Source organism: Homalodisca vitripennis, chromosome 3, assembly GCF_021130785.1.
Source record: "Homalodisca vitripennis isolate AUS2020 chromosome 3, UT_GWSS_2.1, whole genome shotgun sequence".
Lineage (NCBI taxonomy): Eukaryota > Metazoa > Arthropoda > Insecta > Hemiptera > Cicadellidae > Homalodisca > Homalodisca vitripennis.
This window is the reverse complement of record NC_060209.1, coordinates 118946868-118962496: the sequence shown is the minus strand read 5'-3', so window position 1 is coordinate 118962496 and position 15629 is coordinate 118946868. Positions and strand designations below refer to the sequence as shown.

Genomic DNA, 15629 nt, shown 5'->3' with positions numbered 1-15629 from the left:
AGTAAACTTTGCAATAAATTTCTCAGGAAAAATTAAAGAAATCAATAATTTCATAACATAAAATAATGAACTGAAGTTATTTACTACTTATTACATATGAATCTTTATTATATCAAATTAATAAATTCTGAAAGATCACAATATTTGGTAGTTCTGATAAATATGTAAATAGATATGTAAATAAAATCAAGTTTAAGATTCTACTTAAAAATTATATTTCATTACCACAGACCAATGAGAAAGGGAGAAAAGTAAGAAGACAGGAAGGAGAGTGAATATTGGCCTATATTCGCCAATAGAATTTCTTTAGTAACCAGCTTGTCTCATTTATGAGATTTATAGTGCCTCGTTCTATCAAGCAAGCATCTAAATTTATTGATAGCCGTCTAAATGTAAACCTTTATTATAAAGCTTTATTAGCATGAACGATTTTTGGATAAGTGTCCAGTTATGATATTATGTTTTAGAATTCTTGAGTTAGTTACAATTGCTTATTTTAACTGGATGGATTTTTATACAGAACAATAAAATGTTAATCTTGAGGGTGTTTTTAGATCGCGGAAGTAGGATGCAGCTGTTAATGCTTTGTTTTGACATGCAGTACGGGTGCGGGTGGGATGGGGAGGTGTGAGGAATAGTGGGAGAAGAGAAGGTCAGCAGCTGACAGCCAGCTGTGAGTGGAAGGGGGGAGAGGAGAAAGGGAACCGATCGTTACCTTTCTTCAAACAGCTGTTCAGTCGAGTTCAGTCGGTCTAGCCTCGCCTTGCAGACGTGGTGGCTCAGTTGTCGATCCGTGATTGTTTATCCGTTCCGCACGTGACTGGATAAATATAGCACATCGAAAGACTTCAGTTGTACGTTTTCTTGGTGCAAATCGAGTTATCGGCTGGTAATATAAAAACTGGGTGTTGTTCTTTCACGTGAGCCAGTGTTTAGATGCCCATAGCCTTAGTAGCTTCTCGGGAAGCCTGTAGACCTACCTAACCTAAAAGGAGGTGACAGGCGACCTTTTTTAGACTCCCGCACCGAGCTGATTTTCTTAGTTTTGGCCTACCACCTTAATGGTGTGTTTTGTTTTTGGGGAAAATGGCAGTTCCTTTAGAGGTTTGTGTATTGTTTACATTTTTTGTTACTTTGTCACAGTCCATAACTTCAGGTGATTGGTCCCCTAGCGGTAGTGTGTCTTCTACTTTTCCGCACCACTCTCACGAGGACGATTCAGAGACCTACTACACCACCGCGTATATAAATGTCACGTTTGTGGACCCAATTTCCGGGCGCACCGTCCGCGAGAAGACGGAGATCGGCAAGTTCGGGGAATCGCACATCGGGTTCTCCTCCGGAGTCCTGGTTCACGTTCGGTCCGGGGCTGATAACTCTGGATGCTCCCTTCCCTTCAAGAGCTCCAGTGGATCAGGCGAGCTCCCGAAGGAACCATGGATCGCCCTAGTCAAGCGAGGCGGATGCAATTTCCAAGTGAAAGTGGATAACGCCTACTCCAGCAACGCTTCTGGAGTCATCGTCTACAACGATCGGGACTCCACTGAACTGGAGAAGATGAAGTTGACATTAAAAGTGAAAAGTAAGTAAACTTGTAACCTTTGTATATAAAAAATATTTATTATATAACATTAATGAATAATATAAATAAAGATCGGTAGGTACGGCAGCTTTTAATGTTGCCCGAACATCGATTTGAAGTTGCGTTTATCGTTTTGACTGTTTTTTTATGTAGATGATAGCGATTGCTTAGTTGTAATTGCAGATCCGTAATAATCGCAGGCTCTATTAATTGCGGTTCCAACATCAAATTAAACACTAGTGTTTAACGTTATTTTAAAGCAATGGTAGAATTTGTAAAAAAAAAACACTCTGGGGTGTATTAAATTGTGACAATTTTTTCGTTTTGAAGTAATCAAGACAACACTATATATACCTTTACTTATTTGCCTCATACTTGAGAGCTTTCAATGACTACGTTGACCATCCCTATGAAGGATCATCGATTAGATTAAATTTAAGAAATTTGTTTTGTAAATCCTGAAAGGCCAGAGCCGTGGAGTATGGTGGAGTTGCCGCGAACTGTCAGCAGAACCAATGCCAATTACTGCAGCTGCTGTAAACGAGATTTATTGGTGTTAAATATGTGCTAGGAGCTTCAAGCCAAACCTGTATTGTGAGATTTCTGTTAGATAAACATATTATACATACTGTATACACTTGACTGATTATAAGCGTCGTTTCTTTTAGAGAATATCACCAATCACATTGAAAACAAAAAGAATCTATAGACGTAGAAAGGGTTGGTAATTTAATATTTACAGTCCATGTCTTTTTATCTTTTGTTTAAATAAAATGGTAAATGTAATTTTACTATTGCACTATAAAGTAGCGTCACCCGCATGGTCATAATTGTAAAAATGGTGGTCCCTATGATTATAACGGTTAATAACCAGACATTGTAGAGTCTGGATGGATAGGTCAGTCAGGCACTTGAGACAATTAAACGTCGCTGTCTCACATGCACTGAACTTTTATCCCTCGCTGCTGTACTCATTGTTACTCTCCTTTATTCTTCGAACAATAAAACAGAACTACACAATGCCCCAACCTTTCTATTATCCAGAAGACTCACAGAACACAAATAATGCACGTGTCTTCTCTGCTTCCCCTCCTCCAGCCAATGGCCTTCTTTGAGGTTAGGGGCTGTACTTGAACTACCACTTTTCCAGATATACATTCAGCGACATAACGAGTTTGGTCCCAGAGGGCAACCTGTTTCTATTTATTGACGACCAGGTGTCACAAGCGATGCGGGTAAGTGATGAGCTGGAGGAAGTTGAATTCGTTCAAAAGACAATGGTACAGTTTTTCATTTCATTACCTCATGGTCTGTACAAAAATACTGGGTACGTCTTCTTCAAACAACAAAAACAGTTTAAGAAGTAATTTTAGATTATAAATTGGAGTGATGCTTAGCAGAAAATCTGCTATCTGTCTCATAATAATATTGGCATCGTCTTCCTGAGTGAATTTCTGAGAAGAATAATGTCACAAATACGTGCCAGAGAGAACCAACAGATTTGCCTTTGTTCAGCGTAGAATCCTGTCAGTTCGAGTTTCTTACGTATATGAAACATCGCCCTTGGAATTTCTATAGTAACTACTTCCGGAGCAGTGTGATGAATACAAAACACCATATATTAATACAAAATTAAAACGTGTTTCTCCTGTGCGTATCAAACAATATAATTCTTCAACCATGGACGTATTAATCTAACGAAAGAAAGCTACAATTAATTTCATTTCTTAAGATTATAGTTCACATACAAATTAGTATGTGTTTTATTCCTAATTTTAACTGTTTGTAACCTTGCACGAAGTTTAGTTTTACTAAATATCATTTAGAGGGGAAATAATTACAAAAACTCTTAACATTGATTACATTGTTATTTTTAAAACGTTTTCGAAAAAGTTTCCTCCTCCGAGGGAGTAATGTATAATACCGTATCCTTCTATACCACATCCTTTGAACCTCAGATAGTTCCATGGACCTTTTCTCCATCAAGTCTTTGAAGTGAACTGTATGGAAACAATGAAAATGTCACCAATATGTAATCTACATAGTGTGACAAATTTCAGGCAGTAGTGATCTGTTGATCTCAATCTACAATTTTGTCTCTAAAGTGTTGCGTCTCATGTTCTGAGAATAAGAATGGGATTGATTATCTATTCAATACATATAAACAATTTATGTATTTAATCTTAAACTATATCATCTAGTTTTTTGTGCTTTTTATTATTGCAATTCATAAATTACACATAATCTCGTGAAGAGCCGAAATTGCGACTGTGTCGTCCGAAGAATCAAGAGTGAAGAAATGTTTCTGCCGCGGCCAGTTTCTGCCGATTTCCTGGTGAGACCTGATACAGTCGGAGTGAATTTGAAAACTGGTTTTGAAGAATAATTGCCGTAATGAACGGAGTTCCGGTTTGACAGGGACTGTGAGTTTTAACATCCAGTGATTTCACGCTTGAATATGGCTTGTCTTTGAATACTTGACGGGGGTTTTACAAAGTTAACTGGTTTTGTGGGATTGGAAGGTTTTAGAGGATTTCAAGTAGGTTTTGTCACACTCGTATATACATTTGTTGTAAACGTTTTGACCCAAGAGTGTTGTAAGAATTAATTTTGTTGTACGTTTACAATGTAATTTATTATTTTGTTGACAGATTAGACTATTTTATTATAATATATTACCTATATATATATATTTAAGTTATATGGTATCCATCCATCCTCCATATTATTCTCGTCTGGGCATATCTTTGTCTCTGCTTACCTTATCATGTAAAGCTCGGTAAGACGGCCCGAGCCTTAACTGGAGATGGGCAAAGGCGAAAAGGGAGCAGGAGCGAGTGGCGTGGAAAACGAATGTATTACTTTTTCCGAATATGTCGAGGTTTAAGGATTGTAACTCTATAACTGACTCCAATGAAAATGTACGACAAAACTTTCCTCCCTTACAGTTAGAATTCGATAGTTTATGCTAGCTGAGTTGTGCTCGTAAAGCAGTACTGTTCTCTGCGTCTTGTACAGTGTGTTCGAGAAACGTGGGGGGAAATGTTAATAAGAGGTTAATAATTGGGTCAAAATAAACAAAAATGTTCCTTTTACCATACGTCACATCATGCATAGTCTAACATGTGTTTATCTGTTATTTTTTTCTTGATAAATTTATTTATATAATCTAGTTTAAGTTCTAGTGTTTGATGTTGGAGTTATTGTTTATTTCGATGTAACCTAGCTTAGAGCCAAAAATACAAATATTACTAATATTACGAAAACCGACTTAAGAACAAAAATGGTCAGGGGACATTAATAAAAATTAGTAATTAATAAAAGCACGCATTTTATCCCTCGTTCGAATATAAATAACTAAAAGTGAATTTTTAAAATATCTATAAATTACTTGTTCTACACAGGTTTTGTTGATATAATATGTTACGGATAATCGTACAGTTCAAGCTGTGGGTAGGAGTTAGAATACTAAATACCTATAATGGGTTAAAAATGTGAACAACTTACTTTATCTGTGTACAACTTTACAGATAAAGTAGCACAATGAGAAAACTACAACTTATGAGGTAGATGGGCAATCTAAAACGTAAGATTTAAAATGTTAATCTTGCAAAATTTGTTTTGCTGTTGATTTTATTCAACGTATAACACGTAGTTTCAATACAATTTCACGTTACGTTATTTATAATCTACAGTCTGTATTGTTTTCGCCAATTCGTGTTACTTCATTCGTTCCGGAAGTCAAGAGCCAATTTTCATTGTATAAGAATAACTCAACCTAATTTGTGAAATCGATAGAGAAATTTTCCCCAAGAAAGTAAAAATAAATCGTCAGTGGTAAGTGTGTTCACAGAGTATGTTCTTTAGCTTGATATTTTAACCCAACAGAGATTTTAACCGATAATTTTATTAGCGTCAGCCAGTGAGATTAAGAGCATGAATATGACCACCAATGTTAATATATTTATAACTTTTGTGTATAGCTAACGTCGATAAAAAATATAATTTAAATGTCTGGCGGTATCAATAAAAAACCTAATCTATGAATATTTTATAATTTGATATTTTAACCCTTTTGTTACTCTCTCAAATTCTATTCTTATGAGAAATTTCTGCATCGATTACACAAAACATAGGTGCAACTCCAGTCCATAAATCGTGTTTTGGTTATAGAAAGTGGAATACAATTATTATACCGCAATCTTCCTTTCTTTTTCATATATTGCAATGATTAATTGGCTAAAATGTACTAACAATCAAGTCTATTAATGATAATTCAATTGAACTAACAATTGTCTAGTTCTTTCTTCTACTATTGAATGTAGGCAGTTTTATATCATAGATGATTCGTCCTAGTAACAATAGATTTTTGTTTCATTCAACACAAGGGAATTTGGACAATTTCTAATGATCAATAAAATAATTTTGGATCTAGATGAAAAATGTTATTGTTGTGTTGGAAACCAGTAAAACGTCACTCCAATTTTTATGTAACTTAATTAAACAACATAATATCAAATGACTCTTGTGGTTTTAACCGAAATCGAATAGTCTCAGATTATTTGTAAATCTTTAAATGACAGACTTTAAACAAACGTTTCCTGAACAACAAGATAATCAGTGTGTTTAATTTCGACCATGAACTTAAATATTTGTAGCCATTTTTATTTTGGGAACTGTTATTTGAAAACTTTATCGCCATTTACTAAGATTAAACATTTACATGTTGTTTGCATTTGCTTTTATAACATATATTTTGTAACTCATCGTTTCCAAACATGAACACAATATTGCAATATAATAAATGTGAACAGTTACGTACATGTTACTCAGCAACAAGGTAACAGCACCATACAGTTATCGCGTCCGTGTTTATTAGTCCCAGATTGTTAATCGTAGTATCTGTGTATCACTAAAAGGAGATTATTTGGAACGATAACCGTCTTTGTGGACTTATCGTGGTTAGTTTTGTGGGAGCTGATAAGATTGTTTGAATGTCGTCAATATAGACTGAAACGACTGGAAATAATAATTATGTAAAGAAGAGGAAGTGGGTCGTAAAGTAACAGTGCTGGTGTCCCAACTATACTTAGGGTAAGCTGATAAACCAGCTCCGGCAGCTCTATCGGTTTCATCTAACTACAACACGTTATACGTGCGATTATATTCGTTAATTATGTCTGCCTCGGAGAAACTACTGACTAGTAGTCACGGTTTCCCCTAACAACCGAAATGTGAAGTCCAAATACCCCCCTCCCTTCTCAGAACTCCCCTCTGATGTAACGAGATCGCGTGTAGTGACCGTGCTCGCCCATAGTCTACGCATGTTGATGATTGCATCTTACGTTTTCAGCTCTCAGTGTTGTTATCTAAATGTTGCTAGAGTAGCCTGCACGAAAATAGTCAGATGACATTTGATGCGGTGTTGCCATATCTCTGCTGACCATCAGCTGTCCCCTGATGTTGAAACGGATCAGTAATTTTCATGCATGTAAAACTGGCAACAATGTTGGGCGCGGAGTGTAGAGGGGGGACTGAAACGCAACAACCACCTTCGGACTATTTTCGCGCGGAATACTCTAGGACAAGTTTACCTGAGTGACAACTTTTAGGTTATTACCAGCTTTTTTTCTTTTCTTATGGTGCCTTGGAAATATATACTTTTCTTTGTATATATAGGCTTCAATATTCAGTGAAGTACCCCATGCTAGACCGTTCTTAATTTCCACTATTTGAATTTCATTTTTGTATAATAACAGTTAAATCACTAATTTATGCGTGCTTACCGATGCACAAGTGTCTTCCTATCTTAACGTACATAATTTGAGTCAGTTTTCTTAAGCCGTTACGAGTACATGTGTATTACAAGATGTTACTGAAAGTATTATAATAGAAGTTCATTATTTTCTAAGATTTACTAACATGCTAGTTAATATAAGTCGTGAACGAACAGACGCGCTTTTCCTAATTACATCAGATAATGTCAGTAATTGTAAATATTTTTTCCTTCCTGCATCTGAAAACATGGTTATAAACTCAATGCGTTCGTCTCACTATGACTTTTCATTACTTGTCTTTATGTTGTTTTTAAAACCAGCCCAACCTAGGCTTGTGTTTTAATTATAAAGAAAAAATAATAATTCTTCCTTCTTGCTTCTAAAGTGTTTTATTTGAAATTTAAGACAAGAATGTTTCTCCATTTCTGTAATGGTATCTGACCAAAGCTACTCTACAGTCTCCTTGGATGGTATCATAGTGTAATGACGTCGTTGACAATCTATCCGGTATCAACGAGTCACACTCGAGTTGACTGCCTCTGGCGAGATGGCTACTTAGATCTCTTTCATAACAACACCAGAACCATTCACCAGGGTCACAAAGGACTGAAGATCAAAAGTAAAGCTGTGTAACAAATTACAGTTTAGCTTAGTTCTGTTCCACATAAATCCTAACTGATCACGAGGTAAAGTAATCAATTTGTTATTGTTTTATTTAACTTTTAAAACTATCACTCTAAGAGGAATTGTATCAATTTATTGAAGTAGTAATTTTGAAGTCGGGCCTGATTAAAAATGGTCGGAGATATCTGTATAATTTAGTACAATGTGTACCGTATATACGAATATATATATATATATATATATATATATATATATATATATATATATATATAATTTCAATAAACATTGAATCGCAAAAAGTACTTGATCCGCCTGGACTCGAACCCGGATCTCTCACTTGCCGGGTGAATGTGCTACCATTACACCACAGAGCCCTCACTTTTTACGATTCAATAAAATTATTTTGTATTTGGCCGTTTTTTTCACATATTTGTTTAATAACTAAACTAACATATGATCGGAACACCAAATACCTGTCAAATGACTTCTATTAAATATTCATTAAATTTGTATAAGTGGCAATAGCCTAATTTAATTTCAATAAACATTGAATCGCAAAAAGTACTTGCTCCGCCGGGACCTAATAATTGAACCACATTACCCGGCAAGTGAGATATCCGGGTTCGAGTCCCGGCGGAGCAAGTACTTTTTGCGATTCAATGTTTATTGAAATTAAATTAGGCTATTGCCACTTATACAAATTGAATGAATATATTTACCGTATATATATAAAAGAAATATACAAGTATTTTCAGAACAGTTTTACTAAAAAATTAAACTTTAATATATACATGGCAATATGGTGTAAAAAATAAGAAATTGTCCGTTTTTTTCATAGAAAATCACGTTATTCTTTTTAATCATGTTTCATGTATATATCATAAACAAACCATATTCTAGGATTATCAAACTGATTTTTTTGTAACTTTTCGCGTAAGACGCTTCGCTGAAGTTGTATACGAATTGTCAGGTCTATAGCTCACTTAATGTTTCAGGCGTCCTGCAGATATTCAGACAAGTAGACATCCTATAATTCAAAAAGCAAATTTTTGCATTCCACAGGTAGACAGAAGATGAATAAATTGTGCCAGCCAAATCCTTTTTGATATATCTTTCGGATGGTTAGGCCATGTGATTGCAATCATTTTGTTTACAAATTTGTTTCTTCTACGATTTTCCCGTTACTTTCACGGTTACTTAAGACTAATGTAAACATTTTTGTTAAAGCTGAGCCAAATCCCAAGGAGTGACATGCACCATTATTGAACTCGGTGTTGCCTGTATAAAAATGAATAACAGCCGATAACAAAACACCTTATAACGCTTTCCAAACAGAAAATCCCGGAAGGAGAAATGATTAATACAATTAATCAGAGGGAACTGCAATTTTTGCATGCAAGTCGTAGCCCATAATGGTATTTTCTAATGTGAATAAAGAGAAGAATATACGATATCAGCTGCAGGCCTAATATCGACAACTCGGTTAATGACAGTTATTAGCCTACATACTACATGGTCCTGATAGTAGAGCCTACACGTGGTACTAAAGAGATGATATACTCAGTGTAACGCTCGCTCGTGTCATAGACAGAGAGATACTTGTAACCATAACATGCCGCGGCTATGACTGACTGAGTCAGCAATGTTATGGTAGCCTTCACGTGGTACTAAAGAGATGATATACTCAGTGTAACGCTCGCTCGTGTCATAGACAGAGAGATACTTGTAACCATAACATGCCGCGGCTATGACTGACTGAGTCAGCAATGTTATGGTAGCCTTCAGTTCACACTTCACTCGATTATCTCTTAAATTGAATACAATTGTCTGCACTCTACCCGGCATAATCATCAATAGCGTATTGTTATTGACAAAGGCATGACTGGACCCATCATTAAGTATTCTTTTTGTTATTTTAATTTATGAAGTAGGTCTGACGCACATTCTTTCTTCGAGTGAAATAGATACTCCACATGGATAATCCCTTTACCTTGTTGGATAAAAAAACCCGACCATTAATCATTAGTCTGTGTTACAAAAGTTTGTCTGAAGCTTCGGATTTGAAGTAAAATATAGTGAACGATTCAGTTATGGAATACAAATAAGCCCTCTCCATGTCTAGCTCACCTTCCAGGCTCCACCAAGTTGACGTTAAGCTTTCCAATTGAGTTAAGAGTTCAAAATTACAAGATATGCACATCCAGAACGCCAATGAGGACGGACTGAATAAAGGGGGTCGATTTCTCCTTACGAGAAAAAACCGTGAAAGATAGCGGCACCTATTAACCAAAATACGTCAAACACTAGTAGGATACTTTGTTTATCCATTTTTAGCGTTTGTCTGGCATTAATGTGTGAAATATTAAAACAGACACACACACAATTTAGATCGTTACCGGCACCCGTTTACTGAATACTAGGCAAAACTGAGCCTAGATGGACCCTTTTGCGAGTCTTTAAGAACGCAAATTACTTAAAAGTGCCATCCCTTGCAGGAAAAAACAGCAACACTCCTTTTAGTTATAATGCCCAATGGACCGTAATTAATACCTCTTACTCTTAATAAAACACATCCGATGTTCTAGTGAAAATACTTATTCAAAGCTTGGCCATTCTGGAAATTTCATTATGTCAAAGTTTCAGGTTTGAGTGGATATACTTGTCTTTGAAATGGCGGCTACTTCCGGATTAAGTGTACTCTTTCTGGAATATGCTTATAACGGATTTTCACTTTTGTCATTTTGTCACTATTATCTTCGATTTATTTTTAAATGGCAAATGTCTAAGTTTATTTATCTTCCTTGCAGATATATATATATATATATATATATATATATATATATATATATATATATATATATATCACTGTATTGTATATCCGCACGCGAATGCCATTCAAACGCTAAAATTAGCTAAACAAACTAAATTGTAAACATAAACATAATTCAAATGATTGTACAAAAAATGTGTTATTGTAAACATAATCAAACATACAAATCAACATAACCAAATTATGTTTACATTTATTACATACTAGCGGACCCGGCGCGCTTCGCTGCGCATTTCAATAAGTTTCCCGCGGCTTCGCACGCAATTTCCCGTTGAAAACAGTACACTATATTCACTTATTAATTTTCTATCACATTCTAAACATTGCTGAGATAATTGATAGTCGTTCCTTCGTGAGCTTCTTGGGCGCATTATGAAGGTATGTACCACATTCCTGATACTTCTGTCAAAAAAAAACAACTAAGGTTGATTTTATAACATTCTTTATATTTGTAGCCAACGTAAGATAGTAATTATGATATCTGCATTGCTCTTCTGATCAAGCATGAGCATGGTTTATATTAAATAAATATTGCAGTTAAAGGTGAATTTTTACGTCAAATTTGAATTGTATTATCTGGATAGTAAAGTCTATGTTTAACAGTGATTGCAGAAACAGTTTAAACAAAATTTGTCGTTTCTCTTAAGCTTACTCTATGCTTTAAAACTATAAGTGTAGTAATTAAATTATATATAAATATATTTTTTGTCGCATTATATATGTTTACAAAGAACAGCTGATTAAAAATTTGAAAAGACTCTTTCACTTAATAACATATGTTTGCTGCAATGCATTTCTTACGGGTATTTCTGTAACCAGTGGGGCGGAATCCTGAATCGGGAAAGGGATAAAAAGTATCCTATAACCTTCTACAGATCAAGACGAACAAATTAAAAAAAAAATTAGGCGAATCCGTCCAGCCGTTTGTGAGTGATGCTGTTACACACGAACAGTTTCATTTTTATATAATAGAAGATAAGGTTTAATAGTCAGTTTCAGTGTTGCATTTTAATTACAGTAACAGCTGATTTAATAACAGTTGTTCAAGTACTGTCAAATTTGAACATAATTAATTATGGGCCGTTTAGTTTGAATGTGAAATACGAAACCTGCCATAAAATAGTTATTTCTTACCTTGTTTACAAATAAGGTGTTATTGGAAAGGAAAAGTTATTTAACAACTTTTTTTATGTCTTGTGACATTTGGATAAAAACAGCGGTTTAATAGATATTTCATATAAAAAATTAAATTACCGTCATTTAGAAAATATTAAAACTGATTACAAATATTTTTTCTGATATAATGCCTTCTGAAATGGACTCGTTTACTAAGGTTTGTAAAAATCATAAAGATAACAACAAAGATAAAATTGTCTTAATAATGAAAACAAAGTAGCGTATATAGCTGCTTAACGAAGCGGAAATTGGTATAATATATTCTTCATTTTTAGTTTAGAATCACACATAGAATCTGAAAATGCATAGCCAGTCCAACCCTTTTGTTATACCCTGTATATAAATACATCAATGACACTGGCTGGAGAAGTGCGCTACGTGTTCCTTTAATGGTGTGTTAGACACGTATAATGTTTTCAATTCCTGCTTCATATGAAGCCAACTCTTCTTGTAACCACATCAGTGTTGATGTTTTCTTCAAAATAAGGTACTAATTGGTGTGCCTGCGGCATCCACATGTACGTTGATAGTAGTGGTTAATGACCTAACACAGCAAGGTGTCCGGTTGTTTTGATACATGATTTCCACCATTTAAATAATGTGGTTTCTTAGAATCATAGTATCCAAATTGCTCTACCAAATATAAAGGATAATTACAATTACTAATATTAGTTTGCAACCTGCGAATGGAAAATATATTTTCTACTGAAACATAAAAATTGCTGTCACACTGAAATACAGTGACATAATCGGAATACTTAATAAGAAATTTTTGCAGGTGTAAGTAGTACTGTCGAGTAACGAAACTAACCTAAAAAACAGTCCTTCCGGCTGTCAGAAGAAGTAGGTCGATTTTGTGATAGCAGAAATATTAATAATATTTCTTAATGGGTTTGCATGTAATCAATATCTCGAAGTCAGTTCGTAACGGTTTTTGAATTTTTAAAAGTTTGTATGGCCGCCATATTGGAACGAAATAGCGTACCGGACTGCCGAGGATTTATCCAAGATATTTATTAGATAAACGTTTGTACCATGTTTCAATTAGTTTGGTCCTTTTTGGCAGTTATTGTTTCCACGAATAGCGTATATAGCATATTTAATATACACGTGTCCAACATATTATCTTGGGATTAGTTAAAAACAGAAGAAATATATGTTACATCGGCGACATTCGCTTTTATTTAAAGTTATTCATTCCGAACTCTTAGTCGCAATTTAAAATAATTGCTTTGTTAAATTTTGGAATTGTAATTTCTTTGCATATTTGGGTGTTAATTCCACTTTTCATTAAATATACACTTTCTCAATAAACTGTGGTACTTTTAAGAGAAGTACGTTTTATACATGATATTATCAAGAATTTAGACATATATGCACAACGGAAAAATCTCTTCAAAAGCCAACAGTTGTGAGTAGAGTTAATACTGTTCAATTGGATGGATTAAGTTTTCCAATACATTTTTTTTATGATTAAACCTTTAGATCCCAACATGAGTCCTAATTGGGGAGATGAATTCACATAAATTTTCGGTTAACCCTTTCACCATTTTGAAAATTTCGTCTATCCAACTGATTATACCTCGTTAATGTGACCCATCAGTAGATAAAGTTGGAATTTTCTACAACGTTTACAAGTCATTATTCCCAAATGGCATTTATAATATCAATCCCAAATGAGACCTCATTAGGGAGATGATGAGTTGACATACATTTCCGTTTAAACCCTTCCACCGTTTATAAATCCTGTCTATCCCACTGATTATACCTCGTTAATGTAGATAAAGACGGAATTTTCTACAACGTTTGCAAGTCATTATTCCCAAATGGCATGTATAATATTAATAATCACGGAAATTGTGCAGGAAATTACAATTAGCCAGCCAGAAGACATTAACAAGAAAATAAAATTATTCATAAAAAAGTTTAAATAGTTTTTAAAACACTAATAAATATTTTGGAGATATATTGTTGTTACGTACTATACAAGATAATGTCAATAACCCTAGTCATAACAATTTCGTTTAGGGTAATATAACATTGATTTTTTAAATTGGATCTTGATTGCCAAACAATAAATAAAAGCGAGAGTAAATTTGAGATGACAGCCCTTAGTATATCTGTCCAGATCTCGAAGTACACGATTAATATTTCTTACACATTTACTAGTTTTACCATATCTTCTTCAGCTCTTCAGACAATGTGATTTGAAGTTTGATACTTTTAGCAATAATAAATTAAGCTTTTGTTTAGTGGACAAACAAAGCTACTCACACTGTAAAATTTAACTAAGAAAAATCCTACCATCCAATTAATAATATGCAATCCAGATAGTCCAGAACTGAAGATAAAAAGCCTCCAAAGATAAATGCTGAAGACTGCTGAATGACAGTGTCGGAGTGCTCGCTGTAGTCACGTGACACATTACTACCGCTTCGTGGAAGTCGTTATTAGCTTGTAATTATTTCTCACGTACTCCCACATTGACTATACACGTTATTACTTCATTGTTCCCTGGTGTCATACATAACTGACTTAATTATCTCATTCGCTTCCTTCTGAAAACCATGTTTAGGTTCAGAATCATATTCGGCTATGATAACGAAATAGCCGTTTACAATTGAAGAACTTTCAAACTATTGTTTGGATTTGAATTTAGACCAATAAAAAAATTACTGAATTGAAAACATTGATAACATACATATTATCTATGTTCACAAAACTCAAAATTTTCACTATAGATGAGTATTAAATTATTAATATTAGTATTACTGTATTCAAGAAAAAAACGAAATACAAACAACAAAACCGATAGACCATGTTGGAAAGTAATAAATAAATGTTTGATAACGGGTAGGCGATATATAGATGCTTCCGAATCGAATACGGCAAATGAACGGGGAAATTTGCTGACTTCGTCTTGATCCCCAGCTATTTTCAAACGTGATTCAGAAGCGTTCGGTAAGTTTCACTAAAAATATCATAAGGCCCAGTGTACGTTGGATATAAATCTAAATTGGAACACTAATTTGGTCTGTGTCTGGACCTTTATCCAAATCAATTAGGTTTATTTTGAAATAAAATTTGACTAGGATGCATGTCTAAGTTCTGTATTCTGTTTTGCAAGACTATGTCTCAAATGTGCTTTTCATTCAATCTATACCGTTACTTTAAAATCTTTCTCAGAAAACTTCTATTTCTTTGAAAAATGTTGCAAACTTATTGACGTTAATAGACTGTAATCGTTAACCAAATAGACTTTGCGCTACTAGTGATTGTAGTATTTAAAACATTATCTTATAATGACGATCGATCAGAGTTGTAGGCCTATCACAAATTTCATTGTGATTGCCCTTTCTAATTTAGAAATACGAGGTTTTCACAGTGAAAGTTTTGCTATTTGACAATACTTTGTCGCTTAATTGTTGTGTCGTCATATTCTAAAAACCCGTAGAAGGGAGTAAATGTCGAAGAAGACAAATTAGCCAAAGTTATAACCAAGTATTAATATTTAATATTGGAAAACGATGCAATCAGGCCACAACCACTTTGACATTGCTGTAATTTTATTCATATGGAATATACGAGTAGCCTACAACAAATAGATTGAGCAACAAACCTAGAATAGCATGAAACACTG

General features: G+C 34.3%; 1 protein-coding gene across 9 annotated transcripts in view; it reads left to right on the top strand.

Moving 5' to 3' along the window:
- Positions 1-729: 729 nt before the first annotated feature.
- The window catches only part of LOC124357411 (protein goliath-like), a 102669-nt gene continuing 87769 nt past the window's right edge, over positions 730-15629 (top strand). For 4 of the 9 annotated variants that reach the window (XM_046809193.1, XM_046809189.1, XM_046809192.1 and 1 more), the window contains exon 1: positions 732-1582. In XM_046809193.1, the coding sequence (XP_046665149.1) occupies positions 1087-1582 (496 nt within the window). In that variant the 5' untranslated portion in view covers positions 732-1086. Of the gene's footprint in view, positions 1583-15629 lie in introns of all 9 variants that reach the window. The other 5 variants (XM_046809194.1, XM_046809191.1, XM_046809186.1 and 2 more) reach the window with 3 other exon arrangements.